At 54.0% G+C, this 24,265-nt stretch overlaps 9 protein-coding genes across 9 annotated transcripts; 6 read left to right on the plus strand and 3 right to left on the minus strand.

The window, feature by feature from the left end:
- Nucleotides 1-4,508: 4,508 nt before the first annotated feature.
- Nucleotides 4,509-6,200, plus strand: NECHADRAFT_99217 (TFIID associated protein; the record flags this gene model as incomplete). Its single annotated transcript, XM_003045955.1, has 3 exons — nucleotides 4,509-4,609; nucleotides 4,663-5,507; nucleotides 5,558-6,200. 3 exons carry the CDS (start codon nucleotides 4,509-4,511, stop codon nucleotides 5,866-5,868), a joined length of 1,257 nt encoding a protein of 418 aa, XP_003046001.1. The 3' UTR covers nucleotides 5,869-6,200.
- Nucleotides 6,201-8,418: 2,218 nt separating this feature from the next.
- NECHADRAFT_76408 (uncharacterized protein) lies at nucleotides 8,419-9,279 on the plus strand (the record flags this gene model as incomplete). The annotated part of the gene is made up of 2 exons (XM_003045956.1): nucleotides 8,419-8,698; nucleotides 8,756-9,279. The coding sequence occupies 2 exons, from the start codon at nucleotides 8,419-8,421 to the stop codon at nucleotides 9,277-9,279; spliced, it is 804 nt and encodes a 267-aa protein (XP_003046002.1).
- A 783-nt stretch (nucleotides 9,280-10,062) lies between these two features.
- Nucleotides 10,063-10,788, minus strand: NECHADRAFT_58149 (uncharacterized protein). The gene is made up of 3 exons (XM_003046527.1): nucleotides 10,597-10,788; nucleotides 10,472-10,539; nucleotides 10,063-10,416 (listed from the first exon to the last, which is right to left on the minus strand). Exons 1-3 carry the CDS (start codon nucleotides 10,691-10,693, stop codon nucleotides 10,264-10,266), a joined length of 318 nt encoding a protein of 105 aa, XP_003046573.1. The 5' UTR covers nucleotides 10,694-10,788; the 3' UTR covers nucleotides 10,063-10,263.
- A 482-nt stretch (nucleotides 10,789-11,270) lies between these two features.
- NECHADRAFT_33204 (uncharacterized protein) lies at nucleotides 11,271-12,443 on the plus strand (the record flags this gene model as incomplete). Its single annotated transcript, XM_003045957.1, has 2 exons — nucleotides 11,271-11,387; nucleotides 11,439-12,443. 2 exons carry the CDS (start codon nucleotides 11,271-11,273, stop codon nucleotides 12,441-12,443), a joined length of 1,122 nt encoding a protein of 373 aa, XP_003046003.1.
- A 125-nt stretch (nucleotides 12,444-12,568) lies between these two features.
- On the minus strand, nucleotides 12,569-13,859 carry NECHADRAFT_33729 (uncharacterized protein; the record flags this gene model as incomplete). Its single annotated transcript, XM_003046528.1, has 3 exons — nucleotides 12,569-13,287; nucleotides 13,335-13,569; nucleotides 13,623-13,859. The coding sequence occupies 3 exons, from the start codon at nucleotides 13,857-13,859 to the stop codon at nucleotides 12,569-12,571; spliced, it is 1,191 nt and encodes a 396-aa protein (XP_003046574.1).
- A 917-nt stretch (nucleotides 13,860-14,776) lies between these two features.
- Nucleotides 14,777-16,009, plus strand: NECHADRAFT_58152 (uncharacterized protein). The gene is made up of 3 exons (XM_003045958.1): nucleotides 14,777-15,001; nucleotides 15,061-15,399; nucleotides 15,456-16,009. Exons 1-3 carry the CDS (start codon nucleotides 14,812-14,814, stop codon nucleotides 15,686-15,688), a joined length of 762 nt encoding a protein of 253 aa, XP_003046004.1. The 5' UTR covers nucleotides 14,777-14,811; the 3' UTR covers nucleotides 15,689-16,009.
- Nucleotides 16,010-17,613: 1,604 nt separating this feature from the next.
- On the plus strand, nucleotides 17,614-18,514 carry NECHADRAFT_32437 (uncharacterized protein; the record flags this gene model as incomplete). Its single annotated transcript, XM_003045959.1, has 3 exons — nucleotides 17,614-17,951; nucleotides 18,008-18,251; nucleotides 18,311-18,514. 3 exons carry the CDS (start codon nucleotides 17,614-17,616, stop codon nucleotides 18,512-18,514), a joined length of 786 nt encoding a protein of 261 aa, XP_003046005.1.
- A 478-nt stretch (nucleotides 18,515-18,992) lies between these two features.
- On the minus strand, nucleotides 18,993-19,817 carry NECHADRAFT_103427 (uncharacterized protein; the record flags this gene model as incomplete). Its single annotated transcript, XM_003046529.1, has 1 exon — nucleotides 18,993-19,817. One exon carries the CDS (start codon nucleotides 19,815-19,817, stop codon nucleotides 18,993-18,995), a length of 825 nt encoding a protein of 274 aa, XP_003046575.1.
- Nucleotides 19,818-20,792: 975 nt separating this feature from the next.
- On the plus strand, nucleotides 20,793-23,855 carry NECHADRAFT_34256 (uncharacterized protein; the record flags this gene model as incomplete). Its single annotated transcript, XM_003045960.1, has 4 exons — nucleotides 20,793-21,261; nucleotides 21,315-23,419; nucleotides 23,484-23,653; nucleotides 23,768-23,855. 4 exons carry the CDS (start codon nucleotides 20,793-20,795, stop codon nucleotides 23,853-23,855), a joined length of 2,832 nt encoding a protein of 943 aa, XP_003046006.1.
- Nucleotides 23,856-24,265: the final 410 nt, after the last annotated feature.

Below are 24,265 nucleotides of genomic sequence, written 5' to 3' on the forward strand. Positions count from 1 at the left end.
GGGCTCGTGCTCCACCGGGCCGGTCGCTCCTCTGGAGGGATGCTCAAGGCATGGTCGAGGTACCTGTGGGGAAAAGATACTTCTTGTCCAGCTTCTGCCCCAGGGTTTCGTAACGACACACCACCCTCATGCGCTTTTGGACCATGGCCGATGCGATGGCGTCTTGGGGCTCCTGGCTATCCAAATCTTCCCTGCTAATCCAACCATCCATCCCATCCATCCTCGGTCTTCCCAAGGTTTCCCCCAGTGTTGCTTGCCGTCATGGACGGTGGCAACTCGGCATGAAAAACGTGGTGGGCACGCAACCACCTCGGTCTGAGGGATGGAAGCAAAGAAAAAAAAACTCCGAGGAAGCATCATGGAAGCAGGGAAGAAGATGGGGATGGATGACGCATGAGATGGTACGGTACTGTACCAAGAATAGGGCCAGTGCCAGTGCCATCGGCATTCGACTCTGTACTGTACTCTGTGTGACACTACACTACGACTTGAACCGGAATCTACCCCAACCAACGTTACCTGCTCATCCCCCAGTCTTTAGCATTCCTATTCCTATTCCCAAGACGGCCATCTGGGAGACTCCCACAAATCGCCCGCTACTCATCGTGCGGTGCAGTTTTAGCCTGCAAAACACCCCAGCCCGGCACAATCATGCACGATGGGATGCAACCTGCAAGCGTCCTGGTCTTCGACTGGGTTTGAGTCCCCAACGTCATCTCATGCTGTGGAGTAGAACTCGGCGAGGGTCCGACATGGCTATGGCATGGAGAGAGGTTGATGCTACTGTAAAAAAAGACGATGCTCTTGTGGTTTGTATCACCGTCTTGCTTCATCATGGAGTGGGGATCGTGTTTGACAAGGTCACTCCGCCCCGAGACAACGCAACAGCAAGATGCATCATGATGATGGGTAGAGCGGTTACAGACAGGGACCGGTACCTGACTGGATACGCAGAAAGGTCTTGAATTGGTCAAGTCACAGCTGGTTGTTTGCTTGTGAGTCAGAGTCAGTCTCCCGACATGACCCGTTCCGCCTCAACCTGTTTCGAGAACCACCACTCAACGTCAAGAGCGGCTATCTTAGAGGTGAAGGCAACAAGGGCAAAGAAAAATTTTGTTCTCGGTTGTTGGGCAGCAGGCCATGATGGAGTTTTTACGGGTTTGCGGCTTTTGGATGCACACCGCCGTCGTGGCTTTTTTTTTCTCAATGCCTTTTTTTCTCTCAACTCTTGTTCCCAGTCTCTCCAATGATGTCGCTTCTTCTCGGCAACGAACGAGCGGGTTGTGCGCTAGTACGACTCCAGCCGCCCAGATCGTGAGATCTGGGATGCGATGCGCCAGTTGGGCCGAGATGGGACGGTGCTAAAGAAGGAAGAGAAATGACACTAGCCCCTGTAGGGAACTGCAGGCGGTGCCGAGACATGTCCGCACCTGGAAGAAATGGCGTTTTTTATCGTGACTGGGGTTGGGGTTGGGGGGATGGATGAGATGGGTGGGATTGATAAAATGAAGTTATACGGTGGCCGTCTTTGTACACGGCCAGTCCTGCATCTTGTAGGACCCATTGGCATTGGCAAATGCGCCCAATGGTTTGTCCTTGACAACGAGATGCTAGCGGTGAGGAAGCGCTGCTACGTGGTGTTGTTGTGCTCTGTCAATTGCTTACCCGGATTAACCATCGATTCCCATCTCCCCCCTCGGCAACTTTTTTTTTTCTTCTTCCCGCTTCTCCTTCTTTCCCGTGACTATTGCCGTTGTGAGACGGCTGCTTGCTCGTCAGATCGTACGTGGGCTCCGTATCGAGAGAGCTCAGGGATTGTTACTGAGGACGAGGGTGCATCTGCAGGGAGCTCAGGCGATTCTCCGTCGACATGGGCCGATCGAAGCGGAGACCAGTCTCCGAGCGCTCCCCTCCCCTCGTTGCAGCGAGGAAAGCTACAGCTACAGCTACCTATTTACACACGGGGGACAAGGAAGGGTCAAGGTTGTATCTACAACCTCAGTGGACGATACCCCTGGATTTTGCTTGCTTCTTTTGGCTTTGCTGATACATTATATGGATGCTTGGCGGCCTCGGCAGACGGGAAGCACACGACGGGACTGCACTCGTCGTGCGACCGTTTCGGGTTCTCCTGCGCGTGCGACGGCATCTCGGACTTGGTCGGTGAGTGAGAGACTCACTGTACGGTACGGAGCGGTGCGGTGCGGTACGGCATCCGTGGATGTCCGTCGTGGAATGGAATGTTGAAGCACGCGCCCTGACCGTCTTCTGGCCTGATCGTCGTGGTTGACGACAGTCTTGCCCCAAGATTTGGCGCCCTCGTCCCCCCCAATCATTCCCTCCCGTTCCTTGCTCCTACACCTCCGTCTCGGATGCCTCATCGGCATATGCGCGGCAGATGGGCGACGATCTTGTTACGTTGACCCCATGATGCATCATTTCTTTTCCCCATAAGATGTGTCTCTCCGTGTGTGTGTGTGTGTGTGTGTGTGAATGTACCATGCCTTCGGTCTGGGGAATTCAACCGCCCGCCGCAGCAAGGCAGATAAAACGTGATATCGTCCGATGCACACGGCTTCCCTCGCCGATCGTATCATTCGGGAGACGGTCCTCGGCACTCAGCGACGGACGGAGCCTCCACCTCTCCCGAGTAGCAATTCTGGGTGCCGGACGGAGGGGGCGGGCAGACAGAAACGCGTGATTGATACAGGCAGTAATGTTGCGGTGGACGGCCTACGGCCCTGTCAAACTCCATGATTCACCATTGCCGTCGCATTCTCCCGGTCACGGGCTCATTAAGGGGTGTGGTTGAACGGAGAAGGGAAACCTGGGGAACCGAGGATGGCGCTGGTCCTGGATCACGGGGTCCCCGCGAACCTTGGGGGACTGGCTGATAGTGCTAATTTGCCTGAATGCGATACCTTGAGCACGCGCTCTCTCCTTTCGCAATCTGTTGCCGAAGCCGGAGCGAGAGAGAGCTCATGGTCATTCATCTCTTGGCGGGTTCGTCCCCGGCTGTTTCGCTTGTCAGGATATCCCTAGCCGCGGCGGAACGAGAGAGAGGCATTTCGCTGCCTTGGTTTTCAATTTTGTTTATTTGTTCGCTTAGAAAACAAGCGATTGGCTTATTGAACCGGCACGACTCTCAAGTCCCATGCTGACGTGACATTAAAGGGCTCCTCAGGCTCTTTTGGACATTGCCGCGGATGAGAGTCCGCATGAATTTACACACGTGTGCCATGTAGGCCCGTCCGTCGTCCTCGGGGAATCAACTCCCCTTGATATGTGTTGTCGGGCAACTCTAAAGCTGATACAACGTCACCTTCTATACTCGGTCGGATCCTGGCTGTGATGAGCGGTAACAGTGGCAGTGCCATAAGGGGGAAACTCGGCGGCCTAAGAGATGGGTACCGCTGTCAAGACCGTCAATGCCGGTGTGTTTTCTATCTATGCATATTTGGGCCATGGGGGTAGTTGTCAGTGATCTTAGTTGGGGGCTATTATGGGTTGGGTTTGATATCTCTGGAGACTTTGTTTCATGTCTTCCCGGGATTGTCAGTTTCGAGTTTTATGCCATATGCTATAGCCCTGTGTGTTTCGCAATGTCCTTTTGTTACTTGCATTGGATTTCTCATCTCAACCGACTTTGTGATAATGGTGTGTTGATGTTTGTAGACATGTTTATCTCAGCCAAAGTTGGTTGAACATGAGGTGAGGGCAAGCAGCATGATTATTAAGTAGAACATGTCAGATTTTCATCAAATCTGATCATAACCTGTTAGGGATGCCAATAGCAAGTAGCAAAATGACATTGAGTTGTCACGCTCATGTAACTCCAATCTCTCATCAGGGTCGGGAGTTGGTATAGGGTAGCGAGTTCTCGGTCAAGCCCACCTGACCGAGGTCAGCCGGAAACGGACAATCTCCATGCCGGTTCACCTCAGCGCAATTCAGCAACCTCATTGGCCAACAAGCTCATCGCGACTGCTGCTCACTCCATCCATTCCGAACAGGAGATCACAGACGGCCAGCCTTTGCCTCATCGCTGCTCAACCCCCTTTATCCAAAGGCTGACAATTATTGGATTCACTTACAATTAGCGACCGACGGATGCGGCACAATCGGCCTTGAACCCGGATTCGAAGTGTGTCTGCCAGTGGGTGAGATTGGATCTGAGTTTTGAACGCGGGAGTTGGGGGAAGTTGAGGTAAGATTGAGACACCTCTGTGAACCGCAGATCATCAATCATCTGCATACAACAACACCCAAAATCGCCCCCACCAGGACTGCATATCGTCAGCTGGCTGTCAATGGCGATGCAAGTGCACGGGTTGAATTCGGTTCAGGACAGTGGCACGAATATTCTATTGTTCTAGCGACCGTGAATGAGTTGCTCACCACCAGATTCAGGCCTGCATCAGATATCGACGACTTTTAAAAGCCACATCCTTCCAATATCAAACCTCACCTTTTACATATCACAACAATTCCGGCATCACGCAATCGCAATGGCTGAACCGCAGAACGGTACCAGTCCCCCAGCTGGCAAGGAACCTGACACTGTCAATGTCAATGTCGTCAAGAAGGAGGAGAAGCCGTTCTCCTGGCTGTATGTAACGTCATACCTTCCCCGGACGAACATCGTGCTAATATCCTATGTAGCAACCCTCATCCCATCTTTGTCATCATCCTCGTCGGCCCTGAAGAATGTCCCTTTGGCATACAGAAGGACTTTCTCTGCGCGCGATCCGAATTCTACGAGAAACACTTCGCTGCGATGAGCTCCCTTGACAAGGTAGAGCACCTCGTCAAGCTCCCCGAAACGACCAAGGAGATTTTTGGGCTGGCCCAACACTTTCTGTACACCGACAAGGTCATCTCTGATGAGTCCAATGTGCCCTCCTACGAGGCCCTGGTTGGACTCTGGAAGCTCGGCCATCACCTGGGCATCAAGGGGCTCTGTGACAAGGCCCTCGACGCCATGGTTGACTGTCGACGTCTCACTGAGAGAATCCCAGCGACGCCTCTTCTCATCCAGGTCTGGAAGGACACACCCGAGGGCTCCTCGATCCGAAAGCTGCTCCTGTCGTGGACGGCCGAGTACATGCGATCCTCGGATGCTCGAGCAGAGTTTGCCAAGTCGCTGCCCCAGGAGGTCCTCAGCGAGCTTGTCGTTGCCATGAGCTCCTTCGACACTGCTCCCGTGGTAGAGCGGGCTACCGAATCCATCGTTGTGCCCTCTACCATGCCGGCTACGACACCCCGAAAGAATGTTCACTACCTCGAGGACGAGCCTGACAGTGAGGCCAAGAAAAGCCGACGAGTCAGTGGGATCCCCATCAGCAACCCTTCGTCGGCGGATAGATCCATCAAGGCTCGCGTCACGCTGCCCAAACCCGCTGTCAAGCGTAGAACCAGCGCGGGCTACGCAGACGGCCGCGAGTTTAGCACGGCACGGAAGATGGAATTCTGTGCCGACCTCCTGAGCAGAATGCTATCTGGCCCTGGTACGTGAATCCTCACATTTCTTGTTCGACACTGGAACTAACTTACACAGGTTTCTGGACCCGACTCGTCGGCCCCTTTCGTGATCCTGTTGAGCCCATCGAGGATGGCGTGCCGGATTACTTTGACAAGGTCAAGCGACCCATGGATCTGAGTACCATCAAGGCCAAGATGGACAGAAAGGAGTACGCAAACGAGGATGAGTTCCTGAGGGACATTCGCCAGATCTTTGAGAACTGCTTCACGTACTGGAAGGAGGGAGACCCTATGTGGGCCGCTGGAGAGAGACTCCAGAAGACCTTTGAGGAAAAGTTCCTGCAGATGAACAAATGGGTTGCCAAGATGACTGGCGACGAGGATTAATTTGGTCCCCTCGAGCATTTTGGCAGCGAGTTGACGGCTCCTCGAACACATTGGCTAGGCACGATGGGGTGCCGCCGTCAAGGAGCCCGGTGTAAAAGGGATAGCATGAAGGCTGGTTTATTTCTCGGCTTTACTGTAACTAGGGTATTCGCTCGCCTCGGTTTCCACGGTGTAAAGGGAGCAGATGAGAGATTTTCATGGGCCAGGGATGAGATTGTACCTGGTGTAATAGGCTCCATTGCAAGGCGTCTCTGGGAAACTTGGCAAGGGCAAGACGGGAATAGGCGGTGTCTTTGTGTGTTGTACCAAGATAGATAATAATCTCTCGGGATACCCTTGTTGTCGCTGCTCTGGTCAAGTGAGATGGATGATCTTTGACCGTTTCTATGCTGTGATGCAGATGAGTGGAGGGGATTGTGAGTCAAGTGGAACTAGACTGAAGGGTCAAGTGTTATTGACCACGGTGAATTATCCCGCCGGACGGCTAGGTACAGATGTTCCGAGTTGCTGGAGATGAAGAGAAATTTGCGGTATATTTGGGCCTGCTCAAGGGCGTCTAATTTGACGGCAAACTTGTCGCCAGCCGTCGGGACTATACTGACACGAACGGCAAGATGCATAAGGGCAAAGTGGCATAAAGGATTTGCGAGTCACGAAAAGAAGAGAGTCAGGTTGTCTGTCTCGGGTTTGCTTTTTTATTTTTAGGTGGTTTGTTTGGATGCGAGGCATGGATGTGATGCAGCTGGCCTGATGGTGATGCATGATGGGGAATAAATAGAAAAGCAATGTGTTGGCAGAGGATGGATGCATACAAAGTCTAAACATAGAATACTATATACTGACGGTGAAGAGGAAATGGTGTGAATAATGAATGGTCTGTTTGTTGACTTGAATGGACAGAGTGTCACAGGTGATGGTTAACAACAGCCCGGTGAGTCGGGGAGAGTGATTTCAGTCTGGTAACAATAGCTGGACTCGACAAAGAGACAGACTCTGAAATTGAGATTGCCACTGACGTTCTCGTTCGGTCCAGCCCTTGACATCCCTGTCATCTTGTCGAGAAGCTAATGGCCCATGACCTGGCTCATGGAATAACCTGAAACCCGGGTGGTGTCGTGTGAGTGGGAGAGCCAATAAGAAGAGTTCTACAAGTAGCAGGGAGGACAGTTTAGCCGTAGAAGAGCCACGTCTACCATGAATGTTTCTCCTCCTCTTTGTTCATTCTCTTCATCTTGTCAAGCTTGTGCAACCTGTTTGTCCACCCAGTAGGTATCTATCCTTTGCTTGCTTCTGTGTGGTGGCCTGTTCCTGGTTCCTGCATCAGGCGGCTTCCTAGCGCAACGGGCCTCGGCTAGCACCTGCACCTGGTTGGCAGGACCCCTGAAGCCGGGCGGTAGCAATTTGGCCAATTAAAGGCGTCAACGGGTGACATTGCGACTGGAGGGACCTACCAGAAGAGGCAAGTAGGGCCTTGAGAGCCCATGTCAAAGAGCTTTGAAAGCTGCAATATCACTCGTTGACGTCAAGAGGCTTTCTCTCTTTCTTCCCCAAGATTGCACTCTTGAAGCGGTCTAATGCGCTATGCCGTGCCACGGATCCAACAGGGTCTGGTCTGGCAGGTCGGTGAGTGGCTAATTAACACAACCAGTTCAGCCCTCATTTGATGCAACTGACGATCATGGGGATCTGGCGTCGAAAATCTCGCAGACTAGAGACACTCGACTCGACTCGGACAAATTGCTTAATTGCCCGGCGCATGGACATGTGTGTTCCTCTTGCATGAAACACCATGTTTGTCTTGGGACGAGGATGTAAAGACTAGGAAACTCTTTCGTCAAAACATGTCTCGTCGCAAGAGAACCCTCTCTACAAGGGCCTCAACTGCCCTACCCCTCAACGCTCCCACAATAGGCTAGGCGCCGGGCAGCCCAAGGTCGCGATGGAGGCAAAACGTCGAGCGAGGGGGGGGGACACAATTTAAATTAAAAAAGGAGATGGGATCCATGGCCAAGCACGCGCCCCCCTACCCTTCGATCTAGCCTATGGGAGGCTTGAGACGAGGACCCCATTCCCCTCCCAACCAGCCGGACTCTCTCGCGATGCCCTGGCCTGGCTTCCTTCTGGCTGTGGTTCTAGGTCGCGTTTGAGCCTTTCTTTCCTTGGCGTGCTTTCCCTCGCGGCCACTGCCAGTGGCACCCTCAAATGAGTACTTACACCGAGATGGCCCCCATCTCGTCAACCATCACCCTCCTCCACACTCTCCGTCCTTGTTGTTGTTGCTGTTGTCGTTGTCCTGCCTAGAGATTCGCATCTGTCGATACTCGATCCATTCTTTCAAATCATCCTTTGAACACGGCATCTTTACTCGATCCTAGTCTTACAGACCTAGCATCTTGCACACTCACTCACTCACTTACTCGCTTCACTGCTTCTCCACCACGAAACCCTGTTTGTGGCTCTCGTTCCCTGCCTGCCAGATCGCATCGCATCGTGTAAGCGCTTCAAACTCGACTATATTCTTTTCGACTTCAGTCCTTCTCGTCCGTCAAGATGAACTTCAAGACTCTCGCCTCGGTCGTCCTCCTGGCCTGCGCCACAAACGTCGCCGCCGACCCCCAGCCTTACAAGCTGGTCAAGGCCCCCGTCGAGGGCCTCAGTCTCGCGCGTCGCTCTACTCCCGGGTATCAGCCTGAGCAGTCTACCTGCGGCGACGGCAGCACCTGCGCCGAAGCTTGCGGTCAGGGCTACGAGACGTGCCCTTCCAACGACGATTCCACTCACTGCTACAACCCCCTGGCCAAGCAGAAGTGCTGCTCTGATGGCACTGGAAGTATGTTGCGCCAGACTCGGCTTACACGAAAAGATGGATGAACTAACCTCGCTCTAGACTCTTGCGATGATGGTTACTACTGCACTCATGACACCAAGTCCCAGACCTGGTGCTGCCCTGACTCGATGGACCTGGTTCAGTGTGCGGCTGCTTACGGCGTCAAGGACGGCCTCGAGACCGACTCGCCTCTCACCACTTCTAAGCCTGCTACCACCACTTCTGAGCTCAAGACCATCTCCACCACTGTTCTCATCACGAGCACCTCTCTTCCCACCTCTGAAACCACCTCTACCACCCCTACCACCATCGCTGTTCCTACGACCAAAGCTGTCACTGCTAAGACCAAGACCGAGGTCGTTGTGAAGACCACCACTCCTTGCCCCAGCTCTGGTTACAGCACTGCCTGGCGTGGTTCCAACAGCACCATCGCCAGTGCCGTCCCTACTCAGCCCTCTGAGACTGGCCTTGCTCCTATCGAGACCACAGCAACCAGTGAGCCTACTCAGGCCACAGGTGGTGCCGCCACCACTGGTGTGAGCGCTCTGCTCCTTGTCGCTGCTGGTGTCTTCGCCCTCCTCTAAACCAAGCTCTATCCGTGGAAGCGTTGGCAACTCTTGAGTCGCCTTTCGGATACGACGTGCTCGGCGTCGCCACGATATTTACGAGTTTATGATGAAGAGAGCGACTGGAGGCTTGGTGCATTTGAGATGACGACTATTGGAAAAACCCCGTGTTGCAATGTCGAGCTTCTAATACCCTTCTGATGATCATACCCCCTTTTTTCGAATTTCAACCGGAGTTGTTGGGCTTGGTGTTTTTTGTGTGTTTGGTAAGGAAAAGAAAGGAAGGAGGAAGAGGATGAGATGGACGAAATGAGAAACGCTCACAAGTGCTTGGAATGCTTTGACGTCTGGTACACGACCTTCGTATACCCAAGGTACCTAGTACCTACTTTACACTTGAATCTTAGTTACTATTCCTCACGGAGCGAGAGCTACAGTCTCCGCTCCGTGACCCTACTTGACCTAATAATTGCCCTGGTAGACAATTTTACTCGACATTGCACACGCTTGAGTGAAGGTTCCTGCTTGTCTTGTGAGGTTTGCAGAGAGATGATGATCCGTAGCTTGGCAATATTAGTAGTAAGAGGCCAAGGATGATTAAGAGCTCAGGGTATTGACGGGGTCGAGATTAGATCATCTTATCTTACACCGACAGGCTGGCTCCAGGGTTCCAGGATGATGCGGCCGCTCCCGAAAGCAGCCATCAGCCACCCCAGGAACCAAAGTGTAAATATGGAGGTGATGGTGTAGCAAGTCACAAGATGGCGTCAGTTTCAAGCTCTCAATGACACGAATCAAGATGAGAAAGCGACTGGGTATGATTTCTCTCAGCAACTAAACACGGCGCGTGCAGACACAGCGCAACCGATAGCAAAAACGGCCCTCCCATTTCCATTCCAAGCTTTATTCTTGTTTCTTTCATGTATGTATGTGTTACCAGTGTTTCCCTACTCTTTGACCTCATCGCATCGTGTGAAACATTTCGTCTTCTTCTATTTCGTTCTAGTTTTGGCCGACGGCCTCGGGCACCTTGTTCTCGTCGTAGCCGTACTTTTCCTTGAGCTCCTCGACGAGCTTGACGTATTGCTCCTGGGCGGCGTCGGGGGTGACGCCCTCGTCGACGACCTTCTTCCACGCGTTGTACTTGGCCTTGCCCTGAAGGAGTGTGTTAGCTTTGGGTTGAGGTCGGCGGGGTATAGAGGGAGCTTGCCTTGAAGTCAAAGGTGCCAGGGGCAGTGGCCTTGGAAAAGTCCTCACCAGTTCCGACCTTGTAGAGAGCTGTACGAGAAAAGACATGTTAGCTGGGACGAGAAGAGGGGGAATGGTGGCGGTTACCGTAGAGCTGGAGGAGCTCGTCAGGGCCGGGCTTAGAGGTGAGCTTCTTGGAGTCCTCAATGGCCTTCTTGAAGGCGTCGCTCTGGGGGGCAGCCATGATATTTAGAGAAGAAAGGTTGTTGATTAGAGGTAGAAGGTGAGTTGTTTCTGGTATCTGTGTAAGAGGAGAAGAGGAAATGACGAAGTTGCGGGTGTTGGGATTATTGTTGAGGAACTTGGCCTTGTTTCCCCCCCCGGCGGTGCGGGTTATAGCGGGGTCATGGGATTGCCATGGAGGGGTCAGGCGCAGCAGCGCTCGCTCTACGTGAGTCGGGTAATGCGCGGCGTTACCCGAACAAGGCACGAGCATCAGCGGATGATCATGGACAAGAAGAGTCAAAGATGCCTCGGCTTCAACAGCTTAAAGATGATGTGCGAGTTTATTGGTGTGACAGAAGCTGCAACACTGCCGGCATCATGTTGAGTAGAATACCTATGGAGGGACCATGATTCAGCTATGAAACACTCTAGGTAGGCTGCGTGCCATACGTCGGCTCGTCATAGACAAACATGGAATTATTCCGAGATCGACGACGTCTCCCTTTACATCCAGCTCTCATCAGTCAAACTCACTCACACGGGATCATAACCTCAAACACAAACAAGAGTAATCAACATCAGTCAAGCTCACAATAATGACAAAGACCGTCGTCGTTTTGGGTGGTAGCCTTGGTGGCATGGCTGTTACTCACCGTCTACTCAAGTACACGCGGCCCCATGAGGAAGACCTCAAGGTGATTCTCGTGTCCAAGGTAAAAACCCAACCACTTTCACAAGCCAATCCTCAAAGCTCACTCTAGTAGAACAGTCACTTCTATTGGAACCTGGCTTCCGTTCGTGCCGTTATTCCTGGCGTAATCAAAGACGACCAAATCCTCGCTCCTATTGAGCCTGGTCTGGCACAGTATCCGGCCGGCAGCGTTGAGTTCATAGTCGGCGCCGCCTCCGCCGTTGACCCAGCGGCCCGCACCGTCCGCGTTGATAAGGACGGCGGCCCGGGCCCGGTACTTACATATGACCACCTTGTGGTCGCTACAGGCGCCGACGCCGCTGACCCGGCACTCCCCTGGAAGGCCGGCGGTTCGCATGAAGAGCTCCTTGACAGTCTTCACGACACGGCTACCAAAATCGACAAGGCAAAGCATATTGTCATCGCCGGCGCTGGTGCTACTGGAGTCGAGCTCGCTGGCGAAATCCGCTACGCCTTTCCATCTACAACGGTGGTGCTCATCTCATCAGACGACCACGTCGTCGCGGGGGATCAGATAGCCGGGTGCGTCGAGGCCGAACTCCGCCGGCTGGGCGTTGAGATCCGAGCGAGCGTCCGCGCCGATTCCGCAACGGAGCTGCCGGACGGCAAGACGCGGGTTACGCTCTCGGACGGCGGGGTTCTTGAGACGGACTTGTACCTCCCGACCATGGGACTCCGGCCTAACACGGGGTTCTTGCCAAAGGAGTGGCTAAACGAGCACGGCTATGTGGATGTGGACGAGGAGATGCGTGTGAAGGCTGCTGGTGATGGCGTGTGGGCTGTGGGAGACGTCGTGTCTAAGCCGCGGGCGGCCTTTATGATCACCGACGCCCAGGCCGCAGGCGTCGCAAAGAACATCGACCTTGCGCTCAAGGACAAGCCAGCACAGTCTGTGAGTGGTCCCCTCGTGGATGCCTTCCTATGCTCCACAGGTCGAAGTCGCGGAGCTGGACGACTAGGAGTCGTGCCCGTACCGTCTCTCGCTGTGTGGGCAGTCAAGGGCCGTACTCTAGGCATGGAGCGTACGCAAAAGTATGCGGATGGGAGTATGTGGTGACGATTGATGTTAGAAGTCGAATGACTAGAGCAACAACGCCTAACGTCCCATTAAAGAAAACGCCATGATATTCCTACACAATAAACAGCGAGCCCGCCAACCCTCGATTATATACGACCTCCCCTTTACCTCTTCTCGTCCTCAATCTCCCTCCGGATCTCCTCGAGCACCTGCTCGCGCGACCGCAGGTGTGATTCTAGACCCTCGACCTGCTCGCGAACTGTCTGGAGATCCTCCTGTATGCTCTTAAGACCACCGCCTACCGCACTCTTGCCCGTTCCCTCCTCTAGCTCCCTCAATTCCCTGCGCTTGTATTCAAGTAGCTGATCAAGTTCCTTCTTGACAAGTGCGGGCTTTGAATCACGCTTGCCGCCTTTCCGGCGCTCGGCAATCTCCTCCACCTTCTTCATCTTCTCCTCCAGGTCCTGCAGCTTGCGCTTCAGTCGCACCTCTTCCCAATCTTCCGTCTTCTCCGTCGAGAAATCTGTGCCCGCAGTCTTGAAACCGCTGCGGCCTAGGCGCGTAAGGTATTGGTCGCCAAACTTGGCCTTGCGCCCGGTGGCGGTCGAGTCGTCGGCCTTGGTAGCCCATCGTGAGTTGGCGCCGGTTCGCTGGTTGTCGACTTGGTAGTCGATCTGGTTGCGCTCAAAGCTGGAGCGGAGAGAGGCAGGGACGGTGCGCGGGATTCGGAAACCCTCGTGTCGGTAGTTGAGGATATGTAGGAATGCGAGGGCGGCGTCTTTGTTAATGGTTGATTGCGCAGATGGGTTGACCAAGTTCCATGCGGATCTAATATCGGTATCGGGAACGTCAAGGGACTCGTAGAGATCGCCGAGAGAGTTGACTGTGTCGATTAGCTCATGCTCCTTGAGATTCAATCAGGGGACGTACAAGAAATCTCGCCGCGCATGTCCCGGCTCTCCTGGTAAATCTGCTCGTACTTGGACTTGTCCTCGGGCTTCATGTACCACTCGAAGCCGTCCTTGAGGCCGAGGTCCTCTGTTTCATCCTCAACTTGCTCGAACTGCACTTGCTTGCCAGTGATGGCCCGGGTCGCTTGCACCAGATGGGCCTTGGACTCTGGGACGAGCCAATCGGGCAGGGTGGTGGGAACGTCTGCGTATTCCTGTGCTAGGTAAGCTGCCGTGTCACAAAGGTCCTTGAGCGACAGAACCATACCCCGTTCAGGATGTCAAAGATGACGCGCATGGCGACGCAGAACTCCTCAAAGTCGAGGTTTCCATCGTTGTCCACATCTGCCAGATCCCATACTCGCTCCAGTTGATCATCTCGGAGGCCACTGTTCTTGAGCACGGGGGCGGCCTGCTCTCCTGTAAGGAACTTGCCGCCGCCTGTCCGGGCGGAAAAGATGTTCCAATAAGTTTCGATTTCTTGCGCTTCGATCTTGGGAGCCATGGCTGCGTCGGATGGCGCTGGGCGACTGTGGACGTAGGCGACAAGAGTATCAAGGACAAAGGGGAAGATCGGATTATTTGCAGAGTAGAATTAAGTAGCAATCGGTTTGGCGGCGACCGCAGAATGTGGAATACGGCGGAGAGATGATGTCGGTGTCGGGTCGGGGCGTGAGGTTGCGAATGACGAAGCTCCGTCTCCAGCCACGCCTTGGGCTGCTTTCCCCTGATGGATGGGATGGAGAGGCCGCAGCTCCGCCAGTCCCCGCTTAGAGCGATATCCAAGTTAGTTCAATAAGTAATCTCATCTCGGCCATCATTCTCCCATGGGTGTCATGACCTGGGTGATGAGAGATGACAGGCCGTTCACTTGCCTGGCCGTGATTAACTGGCACGAGATTCATACGTATGTAGGTAGGTAGGTATGGTGTACATGCTAAATTCAAATGACGATGGAGAGAACCTATGCATGCAGCTACTAAAGGCTGTGTTAGTTCAACCCCTGAATTCAGCTGCATACTTGACATATTCCTGATGGTCGATAGTACCTCATGAAAAGCAATTCATATATGCCTCTGGGCTTCCACTTTGGGCTTTACAGCTACTGCTCCAACTACATGATCATGCAACAACGACACTATCCCCAGACGAGTCTCACCGAGCTGGCTGTGGTTGAGCCCCACTGTCCCTGGCATGAGCCCCCAGAACATCCCCCAGGAATCGTCTCCCAGTGGCTGGCTTCAGTGGACTGCCCAATCGATGGCAGGCAAGATGGAGGGGCACGGCTGCCACACCCGAGCAGCCTTTGGAGGGGCACAAGGCAAAGGAAATGACCTTAAATTGAAGCTAAACCATCTCTTGCTTGTTACAGACCGCTCTCTTTCTGTCGCCTTCACCGCAAAGACTCTCTCTCCTTTTGAAGCATTGCGCAATTGTACTGTCTCAACTCTGTCACAATGTCAACAACAACAACCGTCACTGCCCAGCCCATCACGGCTGAGGCTATGCTCCGTCTCTTCCCTGACATTGACACCAGCTCCGAGCCCTTGTCCGGTCACGATGAGGAGCAGATCCGCCTCATGGATGAGGTCTGCATCGTCCTCGACGAGAACGACAAGCCAATTGGCACTGCCAGCAAGAAGATTTGTACGTTGCGCCTCAGCTACACCCCGAATCATTTGCCTTGCTAACTCGATCACCTACAGGCCATCTCATGACCAACATCGACAAGGGCCTCCTCCACCGTGCCTTTTCCGTCTTCCTCTTCAACGATAAGAACGAACTGCTCCTTCAGCAGCGCGCCACCGAGAAGATCACCTTCCCCGACATGTGGACCAACACCTGCTGCTCCCACCCTCTCAACATCCCTACCGAGACGGGATCGAGCCTCGAGGATGCCATTGATGGTGTCAAGAGGGCCGCTCAGCGCAAGCTCGACCACGAGCTGGGCATTAAGAAGGAGCAGGTTCCTTTCGAGAAGTTCCACTTCCTGACTCGAATTCACTACAAGGCTCCCAGCGACGGAAAGTGGGGTGAGCATGAAAGTATGTTTTACAACTAGTCTCTTGATGCGAGGGTATCATATCTAACTATAACCTAGTCGACTATATTCTGTTCATCAAGGCCAATGTCGACCTCGACGTCAACAAGAACGAGGTCAGGGACACCCAGTACGTCAGCCCAGAGAAGCTCAAGAAGCAATTCGACGACCCCAGCTTGGTCTTCACTCCCTGGTTCAAGCTCATCTGCAACTCGATGCTGTTTGAGTGGTGGGAGAACCTCGACTCCGGCCTGGACAAGTACCTGAACGAGCAGGAGATTCGCCGCATGTAACGAACCACGGATAACGAGACAAAGAAACCTCCGAAGCGAAACAGGACGACAGGAGAGACAAGATGATTGCCAAAAAGAGTTACGAAGGAAAGAATCAGGTAGCGGTTGCATAGGCTGTTCGCGGTCGATCAGCATAGATATCCGCTCTCGCGCCTCCGCCGTGTCTAGATCAGATCGGATCTCACGAGGGGTACAGAGCCGCTTTTTAATTTGACGTCGTTTACGTTCATCACTTTCTTCGACGCAGCAACTTATTGCTTCGGGAACCCAGCAAAACCCTGACAGTTCTCAGAGATAGCTGCAATGTCGATCGAAGTATCATGATTTACTACTCTTCATACACGAGCGATTGGCGTCTTGTACATCAATACTTGAGACCCCAAATTGCTTCTTTCCCGCCTCATCCGAGCTCATCACAACTCACAAGTTGCACAGTACATTCTTAGTCCGGTGACCTCAGATGCCGTTGCAAGCCGCTGCCATCCAAGACAGACGGGACAATCAATGTCTTTGGACGCTGCCGGTCAACTTTGGTTGAACCGCGCCAACCGATTCAGCCCTCGCCAAGGAGGCACATGTGCTCCTCAATCAACAAAGCACCTCGACCCGGAGCCGGCTATCTTTGACTAATGAGAGGATGCCCTGCGCATGAGGCCCTCCCATCTCCTGCACCAGGTGGCGTAGGTTCACGCTCGTCCTTGGCTATACTGGACCACAGCTGACGCCAGAGCTCTCGTTCATCCCCACAGCCTGAGGAATCTCCATGGCTCAGTCCCATTCTCCCACGTCAAGGAGCCACAAAAACAGTCAGCAACTTCACACTGACTGGCTGATCCAAGGCCTCTGAGACAGCTTCACAGCATGGCTTGCCTGTATTCCACGGATTCTGCAGGGTTGCCCCCCACCGGTCATCCATGGTCATGTGGTCACCCAGGGCGCCTCATGGACCAAGCACTGTGCTCCGTCTCCCGCTTCCTCGATTCCCTAACGCCCCGTCTGCCCTCTTGCCGCTCCCTTTCGTGTATGACTCGGGAGAGCTAACGTTAGCCGTTACCCCACGAAGTGGCTGTCATCTGTAAACCGACCAATGGCATCACCGAGTCTTGGAGTTGTGCCGTATCTACGCTGCCGTCCATTGGGGTCCACACGGCACTTCTATCTATCACCCGCCCGCCCTACATAAACCCCCTCGGCCGATTGCCTATCTCTGTTTGCTTCTCTCTCCTCTTCCCAACTGCCTACCTACCTCTTACTCTCATACTTCACTTTACCTCAAGTCATTCTACCCATACCACAACTTGGCCTCACTAACAGGACCCTTTGTCAGGAAATCTTGCTAAGCTCTCTCTTAGAAGGGGATTGCTGGAAAGAATAGCCACCTTGGTGTCTTGCTACTGCTGTTGCCGCTTGTTGATTGCTACTCTGAGCACCAACCTCTGCATGGTGAACCACTGTTCAGTCAACATTATCATCTGAAACCTCTCGTGCCTCTCTTCTTTGTCAACTTGTCTCTCTCCAACTCTTCCTCTCAGCTCGCCCTCGTGAACCTATCGTACGCCCACATTGAGAAACTCGATCGAACCGATCGACGTCCGTTCGACACCTACATCCCCCCCTCCTCCCCTTTAAGCCATAATCGCGAGCCTGGCCCGCTCAAGCATCAACTTGATGTCGGTTGAAGTTCGCACAAGCCTTAACTGTCTGCGTCATCCTTCGAGGTTTACGCCCGTCTCCAGAACTCAGCTCTCGCGGGTTCACACGGGCGATAGTATCCAAAATATACAATGTGAGTCTAGGACTTGATGAGTTCTGAACCCATCATGCTTAATGCCACCCGCGGCGCTCCCCTCTTTGCAAAAAGGGGAGCCCCTGTGTTTTCTAGATACCGCCATCAGTTCTAGTACCGAGTAAATAACTGGTTCATCATGGAGGGAACTACAACCACCAAGAGTATCAGTCATAATCTCAGCGGCGCCTCAGCCCTCGCCAAGTGGCGACGCCGGTCTCTCGTGCCGCCCTCGTGGGAGGACTCGATCCGCTTTGTGAGCGTCAACGAGTCGGCCGAGGCGGGCAGGTCGCTGGCGCACGCGTTTGCGACCGACGCCATGAGTCAGTATGTGCTCGACGGCGACGACATGGCGGATTACTCGGACGAGCAGAAGTGGAAGCTTCATGTCGACCACATGACGTACATGGTGGCGGCTCACTGCTACAAAGGCGTCGTAACGGCCATCGGGTCCGACTACGACGCTGTTGCTCTGTGGTAGGTTTCCCCCTCGTGTCTTTGAGAAACAAGCTTTAGCTAACATGCGTCGTCAGGCTGCCTCCTGGTCAGCAGATGGATGACTGGTGGACGTCGCTGCGCAGCGGTATGTGGAGGCTGTACTACCAGCTCTCGGCCGAGGGCAGGAGACGCTACTACGATGAGATGCTGCCTGTGCTGAACCAGACCAAGGAGGAGGTCATGGGTGAGAGGGACAAGGACTGCTACTATCTCGTCTACATCGGTACCAAGCCCGCTGCTCAAGGCAAGGGATACGCGGGCAAGCTGATCCGCGACATGGTTGCCAAGGTAGGAAATAACTGAAAAGGAATTCAGAGTACACACTTACACTCACTCAGGCCGACGCCGAGAACCGCCCCATGTACCTTGAAGCCAGCACCAAGCGCAACAGCGAATACTACGCCAAGTTCGGCTTCAAGGTCAAGCGGCCCGTCGTCTTTGAGAACGGCCCGGAGCCCATCACCATGTACATCATGGTCCGCGAGCCCCAGACCCCTCGACAGTCCTGCGGCCCGGCCGTCATGGCCACGGTAAAGTTCTAGGGAAACGAGCCTCTGGTCCAGCCAAAGGCCGACGAGGGATCAGAGGCTGTCGTCGAGGAACTCGAGTATGTCGAGGAGCTGGGGGGTGGTGCAAGACTAGCACATGGACCTGAGTGCGTTGTGATGTGAGTTCTTGAAATTTGAGTGAGGAAATGTATTGACCGATCGACCTTGATTCTCTGGGAACAATAAGAATGAGCACATGGATAAGGGAGAGGATCTTGGATTGCTTCGATTTGGCCAACATTTGCTGACCGCCAGTCTTTACCGCAATTATTGCTCTATTTTTTTCTGCATTGCTTTGCAGTTGTTGGACTAGCTCGAGTCGTTCATTAGGAAGAAAGAAAACAAATAAAATCGTCATTCCTTCATAAGCTGATCCCGCCTATAACAGTCAACACCGTTTGCACCTAGCTTTTTGTAGATTTGTACGAGTAGACGTCGACAACCTCCTCCTCCTTCGTGACCTTTACTCAACCTAGTACTCGAGGATTGCCCATGTCTCGTCATCGACCGTTGTGTAAATGAGACCCTGGCCGAGCAGCTCGTCCGCAGCAGTGAGAACGTCTCTCACTGACAGGCCGGTAGAACTGGTAATACCGTTGATGTGAACACCCTCGTTGCCGCCAGGAGCGTCGTTCATAAAGCTAAACATCTTCTTGGCTAGACCAGAGCATCCGGACAGTTTCGAAGGTGCTGCATTTCCACCAGCCTGGTCGTTGTAGCCGCCACCGTCGACAAACATGCTGTCTCCTTCACCGTTGGCTGGTCCCTGACCACCAAGAGGACCCTTGGTAAAGTAAAGGTGAACGTATGTGGCCTCGAGCATGTGATAGCTGACCTCGTTGAAGTCCTCGACGGGTCTGATGACGTGGGCGCCGACATGCCGCTTGCTGTTGAAGGACTTGAGGCGTCCCCAGACACGAACGTGAGAGTCGAGCTCAAACTCCGGTTCGTTGTTGTTGTCGGCGTCGACCCACTTCTTGACCTCGATCTGGCCGGTGCCGTCGTCGATCTTGAAGGTAATGTTTGTGGGCTGGGGCGTCACGCTGCGGATCTGGCCGACGAATGTGATCTGGGTGATGAGGGAGCCGTCGATCTTGAAGTCGGCGCCCTGGAAGGCCTCCTCGGCGTCGAGGATCTGCTTTATTGTGACGGGACGCAAAGATTCATCTTGGTATGACTGTAGAGACAGATCGTCAGAAGCTGTGGGTGAATCGTGAGTGATGCCATCGTACCTTGCCGCCACCGCCGCCCTGGCTGCCCTGCTGTGAGCCTCCAGCAAAGAAACCGCCCGAGTCATCACCCCCTTGGCCGTAACCTGTTTTTGTGAATCCAGCGTAGGCAGCTGTAGCAGATTGTCAGTCGGGATCCACAAAGGGTGAGGTGAGAAGTTGCACATACACATTGTGATAATTGTGTGATGTAGGTTGAGCGTGAAGACTAGGATGCAAGCTTCGTGGAGAATAGAAGACGCGTTAAAACGCGCCTAGGTTTAATGGGTTTGCCCCGCGATTCACGGTGTGGGGCAGCTTCTGCCTTAGTCATTCACGGAAGGTAGCTCGAGCACGTGCCATTTGAGAAGCGATTGCCAAGCCATCACCAAGCTTGAAAGCTGAGGAGAAGCTGGAGGGTGGTGACATGTGGACGACAGAATGAATCAAGGAGAGCGCCACAATCTTTTACGTCTTGAAGCTGGATCAAAGAAAACACCATTGGCTAGATGGCTTTTGACACAATTCAAAGGTACGACTTCGATCTCATCATGCATCCATCTAGCGGAACGCTTCCCCGTAGTGGATGCGAACATCAGGTCACCAACAACGGGATGTCCGGCTAGCATCATGGAAGACGATGGCATCGGTGAGAAGCCGTGGGAGCTTCCCGAAAGCTCCCCCCTCCTCTTCTCAAAAAAGGAGAGCATCACATATGGAAATCGTCAAATAATTGGCAGCTTCCAGTTCGCATTAGCCTCGGCATCACATCAAAAGTGGACACGGATGAAGCGACAGCGGCAACGGACCCCGGCCTCGGCCTTGACCCCCGTGTTTCTCCAGGTTTCTTTTCCGCGACCAACAACGGTCATCTATCGGCCATCCATCTATCTATCTATCTATCCATCCAATCCATCCATCACTTCCGTCCGTTCGCGTATCCATCTGAATTGTCCATCAGAGCAGAACCCGCCATCGTCCCTAATTTGTTTCTCTGCCAAGCGTTGATTCTTCCCGTCTTCTAATCCCCTTAATCTCCAGCAGCCGCCGCGTCTCGTGTCGTCATGTCCAAGCCGCAGACCGGAACTCTGCCCCTGATACCGCTCGCACGAGGCACCATCCTCCTCCCCGGTCTCGTCCAGCGCATTCCAGTCTCGTCCAACCGACCCGACGTCCCCGCCCTCCTCGCCCACGTCTACGAGCAGGCCGCCACCAAGGGCCCCGACACGCGAATCGATAGCATCCCCATCGGCTGTGTCCCCATCTCGTCACCTCTGGTCGGCCCCAATGGCCAGCGTCTCATCGGCGATGCTGAGGACATAGATCCTGCAGAGATTGAAAATGTTCTTCCCGGATCTGCGCGCAAGGAGGACCTCTACAACTTTGGTGTCGAGGCCAAGATCATTGGCATCGATGGAAGAGGTACCGGGGAGTTCGCCTTGCGCGTTGAAGGCGTCACGCGAATCCGTATCGATAGCTTCACTAGAGAGCGTCCTTATTTTGAAGCAAAGGTTACATTCTTTAAAGAAGACAGTAGGTCAACCGTCGTCATCTCGTCAATGATCACCCACTTATCCCCGTTACAGCCACCACTCCTCCCGATAAGCAACTACAAGACCTCTTCAACCTTTTGAAAACGCGATCCCGTGAACTCGTCACCATTCTAAGGATTTCCTCTCTTCTCCCCCGAACCAAGGCTGGACCAGTACTTTCGCCAGTGCTTACACGACGACTCGAGATGCTCATCATGAGGAGGGAGCTCAAGGAAGCCGGTCTTCTCGCCGATTTCATGGCCAATCTGGTCGAGAGCACGCACGAGGAGAAGCTCGAGGTTATCGCCGCTCTGGATGTCAAGGTGCGCCTCACCAAGGTCATTGAACTGTTGGAGCGTCAGGTTGGCGGCATCAAGAATAACTTCAAGATCACTACTTTCACCACAATGCCCGTCCAAATCCTCGACCGGTTAAACGAGGACCAGCAGCGAAAAACAGGCCCTATTCCCAACATTCCCGGCATTACCTTTGTGCCTCCCGGCGCTCAGATGCCCGGCGGCCACGACCAAAATAACGATGAAGAGGCCAACGAGCTCGATGAACTCAAACGCAAGCTTCAAAATGCAAAGCTCCCCGCAGAGTCCGCCAAGACGGTAGAGAGGGAGATGCGCCGACTCCAGAAGATGCAGCCCATGAACCAGGAATACCAAGTCACCCGAAACTGGTTGGAAACTCTGGCCGAAATTCCCTGGACAGCCACGACTGATGACCGCCTCGGTCCTGACACCCTGCACAAGGCAAGGAAGCAGCTAGATGAGGACCACTACGGACTGGATAACGTCAAGAAGAGGCTTATTGAGTACCTGGCCGTTCTGAGACTGAAACAATCCATCAATGATGATGTCGACGAGAAGATAAAGCAGGCGGAGGAGGAAGCCCAAGCTGAAGCGCGTCACCAGCAAGAGAAGGAGAAGGAGAAGAGGGAAGAGGGAGAGAAAGAAGAGACGGCCGACGCAAGCTCAGAAGTCGAGGCCGTGAAGCCCGATGTAGCCAAGCTTCAGATTCTCAAGTCCCAGCGTATGGTGGACAAGTCTCCCATCATGCTTCTAGCAGGACCTCCAGGTGTGGGCAAGACAAGTCTTGCGCGGTCAGTGGCTACGGCCCTGGGCCGCAAATTCCACCGCATTTCGCTCGGAGGCGTCAGAGATGAGGCCGAGATCCGTGGTCATCGAAGAACCTATGTTGCGGCCATGCCTGGTTTGATCGTTCAGGGGCTAAGAAAGGTGGGTGTTGCCAACCCCGTCTTCTTGCTCGACGAGATCGACAAGATTGGACAAGCCAGCATCCACGGCGATCCCTCAGCTGCCATGCTCGAGGTTCTTGACCCCGAGCAGAACCACTCGTTCCAGGATCACTACGTCGGCATGCCAATTGATCTTTCCAAGATCCTCTTCATCGCCACTGCCAACAGCCTGGAGACTATTCCCGCCCCTCTCCTGGATCGAATGGAGACCATCTACATCCCCGGCTACACCACTCTGGAGAAACGCCATATTGCCATGCAGCATCTGGTGCCCAAGCAGATCAGGGTCAACGGACTTGCCGAGACCCAGGTTGCTTTCAACCAGGACGTTGTGTCCAAGATCATCGAGTCTTACACTCGTGAATCCGGAGTCCGTAATCTTGAGCGTGAGATTGGATCCGTTTGCCGTGCCAAAGCTGTGGAGTTCGCCGAGGCCAAGGACGGGGGTCACATTGAAGAGTACCGCTCGGATCTTACAGTGGAGGATATTGAAAACATATTGGGCATTGAGAAGTTCGAGGAGGAGATTGCTGAAAAGACAAGCCGCCCGGGCATTGTGACGGGTCTCGTCGCCTATAGCACCGGTGGCAATGGCAGCATCCTCTTCATCGAGGTTGCTGACATGCCCGGCAACGGACGAGTCCAGCTAACAGGAAAGCTGGGCGACGTTCTCAAGGAGAGCGTCGAAGTGGCACTAACATGGGTCAAGGCACATGCTTTCGAGCTGGGCCTTACACCAGAGCCAACAACTGACATCATGAAGGAGCGCAGCATCCACGTACACTGTCCTTCGGGAGCCATTCCCAAGGATGGTCCCAGCAGTGGCATCGGCCAGGCCATTGCACTCATCTCCCTCTTCTCGGGCAAGCCGGTGCCACCGACCATGGCCATGACGGTAGGTTCCCAAGCAACAAGTCAACCGCGATGAGTCGGTACACTGACAGTCTTGTGTGTAACAGGGCGAGATTTCTCTCCGGGGCCGAGTCACAGCCGTCGGAGGTATCAAGGAGAAACTCATCGGCGCCCTCCGAGCGGGAGTCAAGACGGTGCTACTACCGGCTCAAAACCGAAAGGACGTCAAAGATCTACCGCAGGAGGTCAAGGATGGACTCGAGATCCTCCATGTCAAGTAAGTCATGCCCTCTACCCCCGTGCTTCATCAACGTGCCCTTCGTGGCACGCTCCGCCACTTTCTATACCCCGAGGACGAGAAGTTCGTATCACTGACGCATGTCTTGAACAGCCATATCTGGGAGGCCATCCGCCTTGTTTGGCCAGATTCGCAATGGGCCGATGACAGCAACTACCGAGGCATCGAGAGCCGACTGTGATGGATGCTGCATCTCAACTCATCCTCTGGCCGCACCGTCACATAGCCCATGGCTCATGTCTCGTCGATGCGTCCCCCATCCTGTTCCTCAACTCTGAAACGTCCCGTGGCGACCTTCCTCAGCCGCCCATCACCCTCCCCACCCATGCTCGTCGACCTGGGCTTCACCGAGATCCCCCAGCATGGCCCAATTCAGCCCTCTTTGCGACGCATCTAGCCGATCCACCAAACGGCCGCCCGTCTCACAGCCCCCCCTTTCCCGTGATCCCACGTTGTCCTTCCCGCCGGCGCCAACCATGGCTCACCGACTGCGTGCGCCCATGCCTGGTCCCCTTTTGAGACATGCAGCATCAAAGACAGTAAAGGCGGTGGTTGTGGCGTTCCCAGACAAGAAATGCGTGCCATTTCTGG

Source organism: Fusarium vanettenii, assembly GCF_000151355.1.
Source record: "Fusarium vanettenii 77-13-4 chromosome 2 genomic scaffold NECHAsca_18_chr2_1_0, whole genome shotgun sequence".
NCBI classification, from domain to species: Eukaryota; Fungi; Ascomycota; class Sordariomycetes; order Hypocreales; family Nectriaceae; genus Fusarium; species Fusarium vanettenii.

Excerpts from the sequence above, each read along its gene's own strand:
- NECHADRAFT_58149 (XM_003046527.1), bottom strand. The coding sequence starts at position 10,693 with ATGGCTGCCCCCCAGAGCGACGCCTTCAAGAAGGCCATTGAGGACTCC. Across the intron at positions 10,540-10,596 it reads CGAGCTCCTCCAGCTCTACG|CTCTCTACAAGGTCGGAACT; the intron begins GTAACCGCCACC and ends TTTCTCGTACAG. Across the intron at positions 10,417-10,471 it reads CTGGCACCTTTGACTTCAAG|GGCAAGGCCAAGTACAACGC; the intron begins GCAAGCTCCCTC and ends ACACTCCTTCAG.
- NECHADRAFT_58152 (XM_003045958.1), top strand. The coding sequence starts at position 14,812 with ATGTCAACAACAACAACCGTCACTGCCCAGCCCATCACGGCTGAGGCT. Across the intron at positions 15,002-15,060 it reads CACTGCCAGCAAGAAGATTT|GCCATCTCATGACCAACATC; the intron begins GTACGTTGCGCC and ends GATCACCTACAG. Across the intron at positions 15,400-15,455 it reads AAAGTGGGGTGAGCATGAAA|TCGACTATATTCTGTTCATC; the intron begins GTATGTTTTACA and ends ACTATAACCTAG.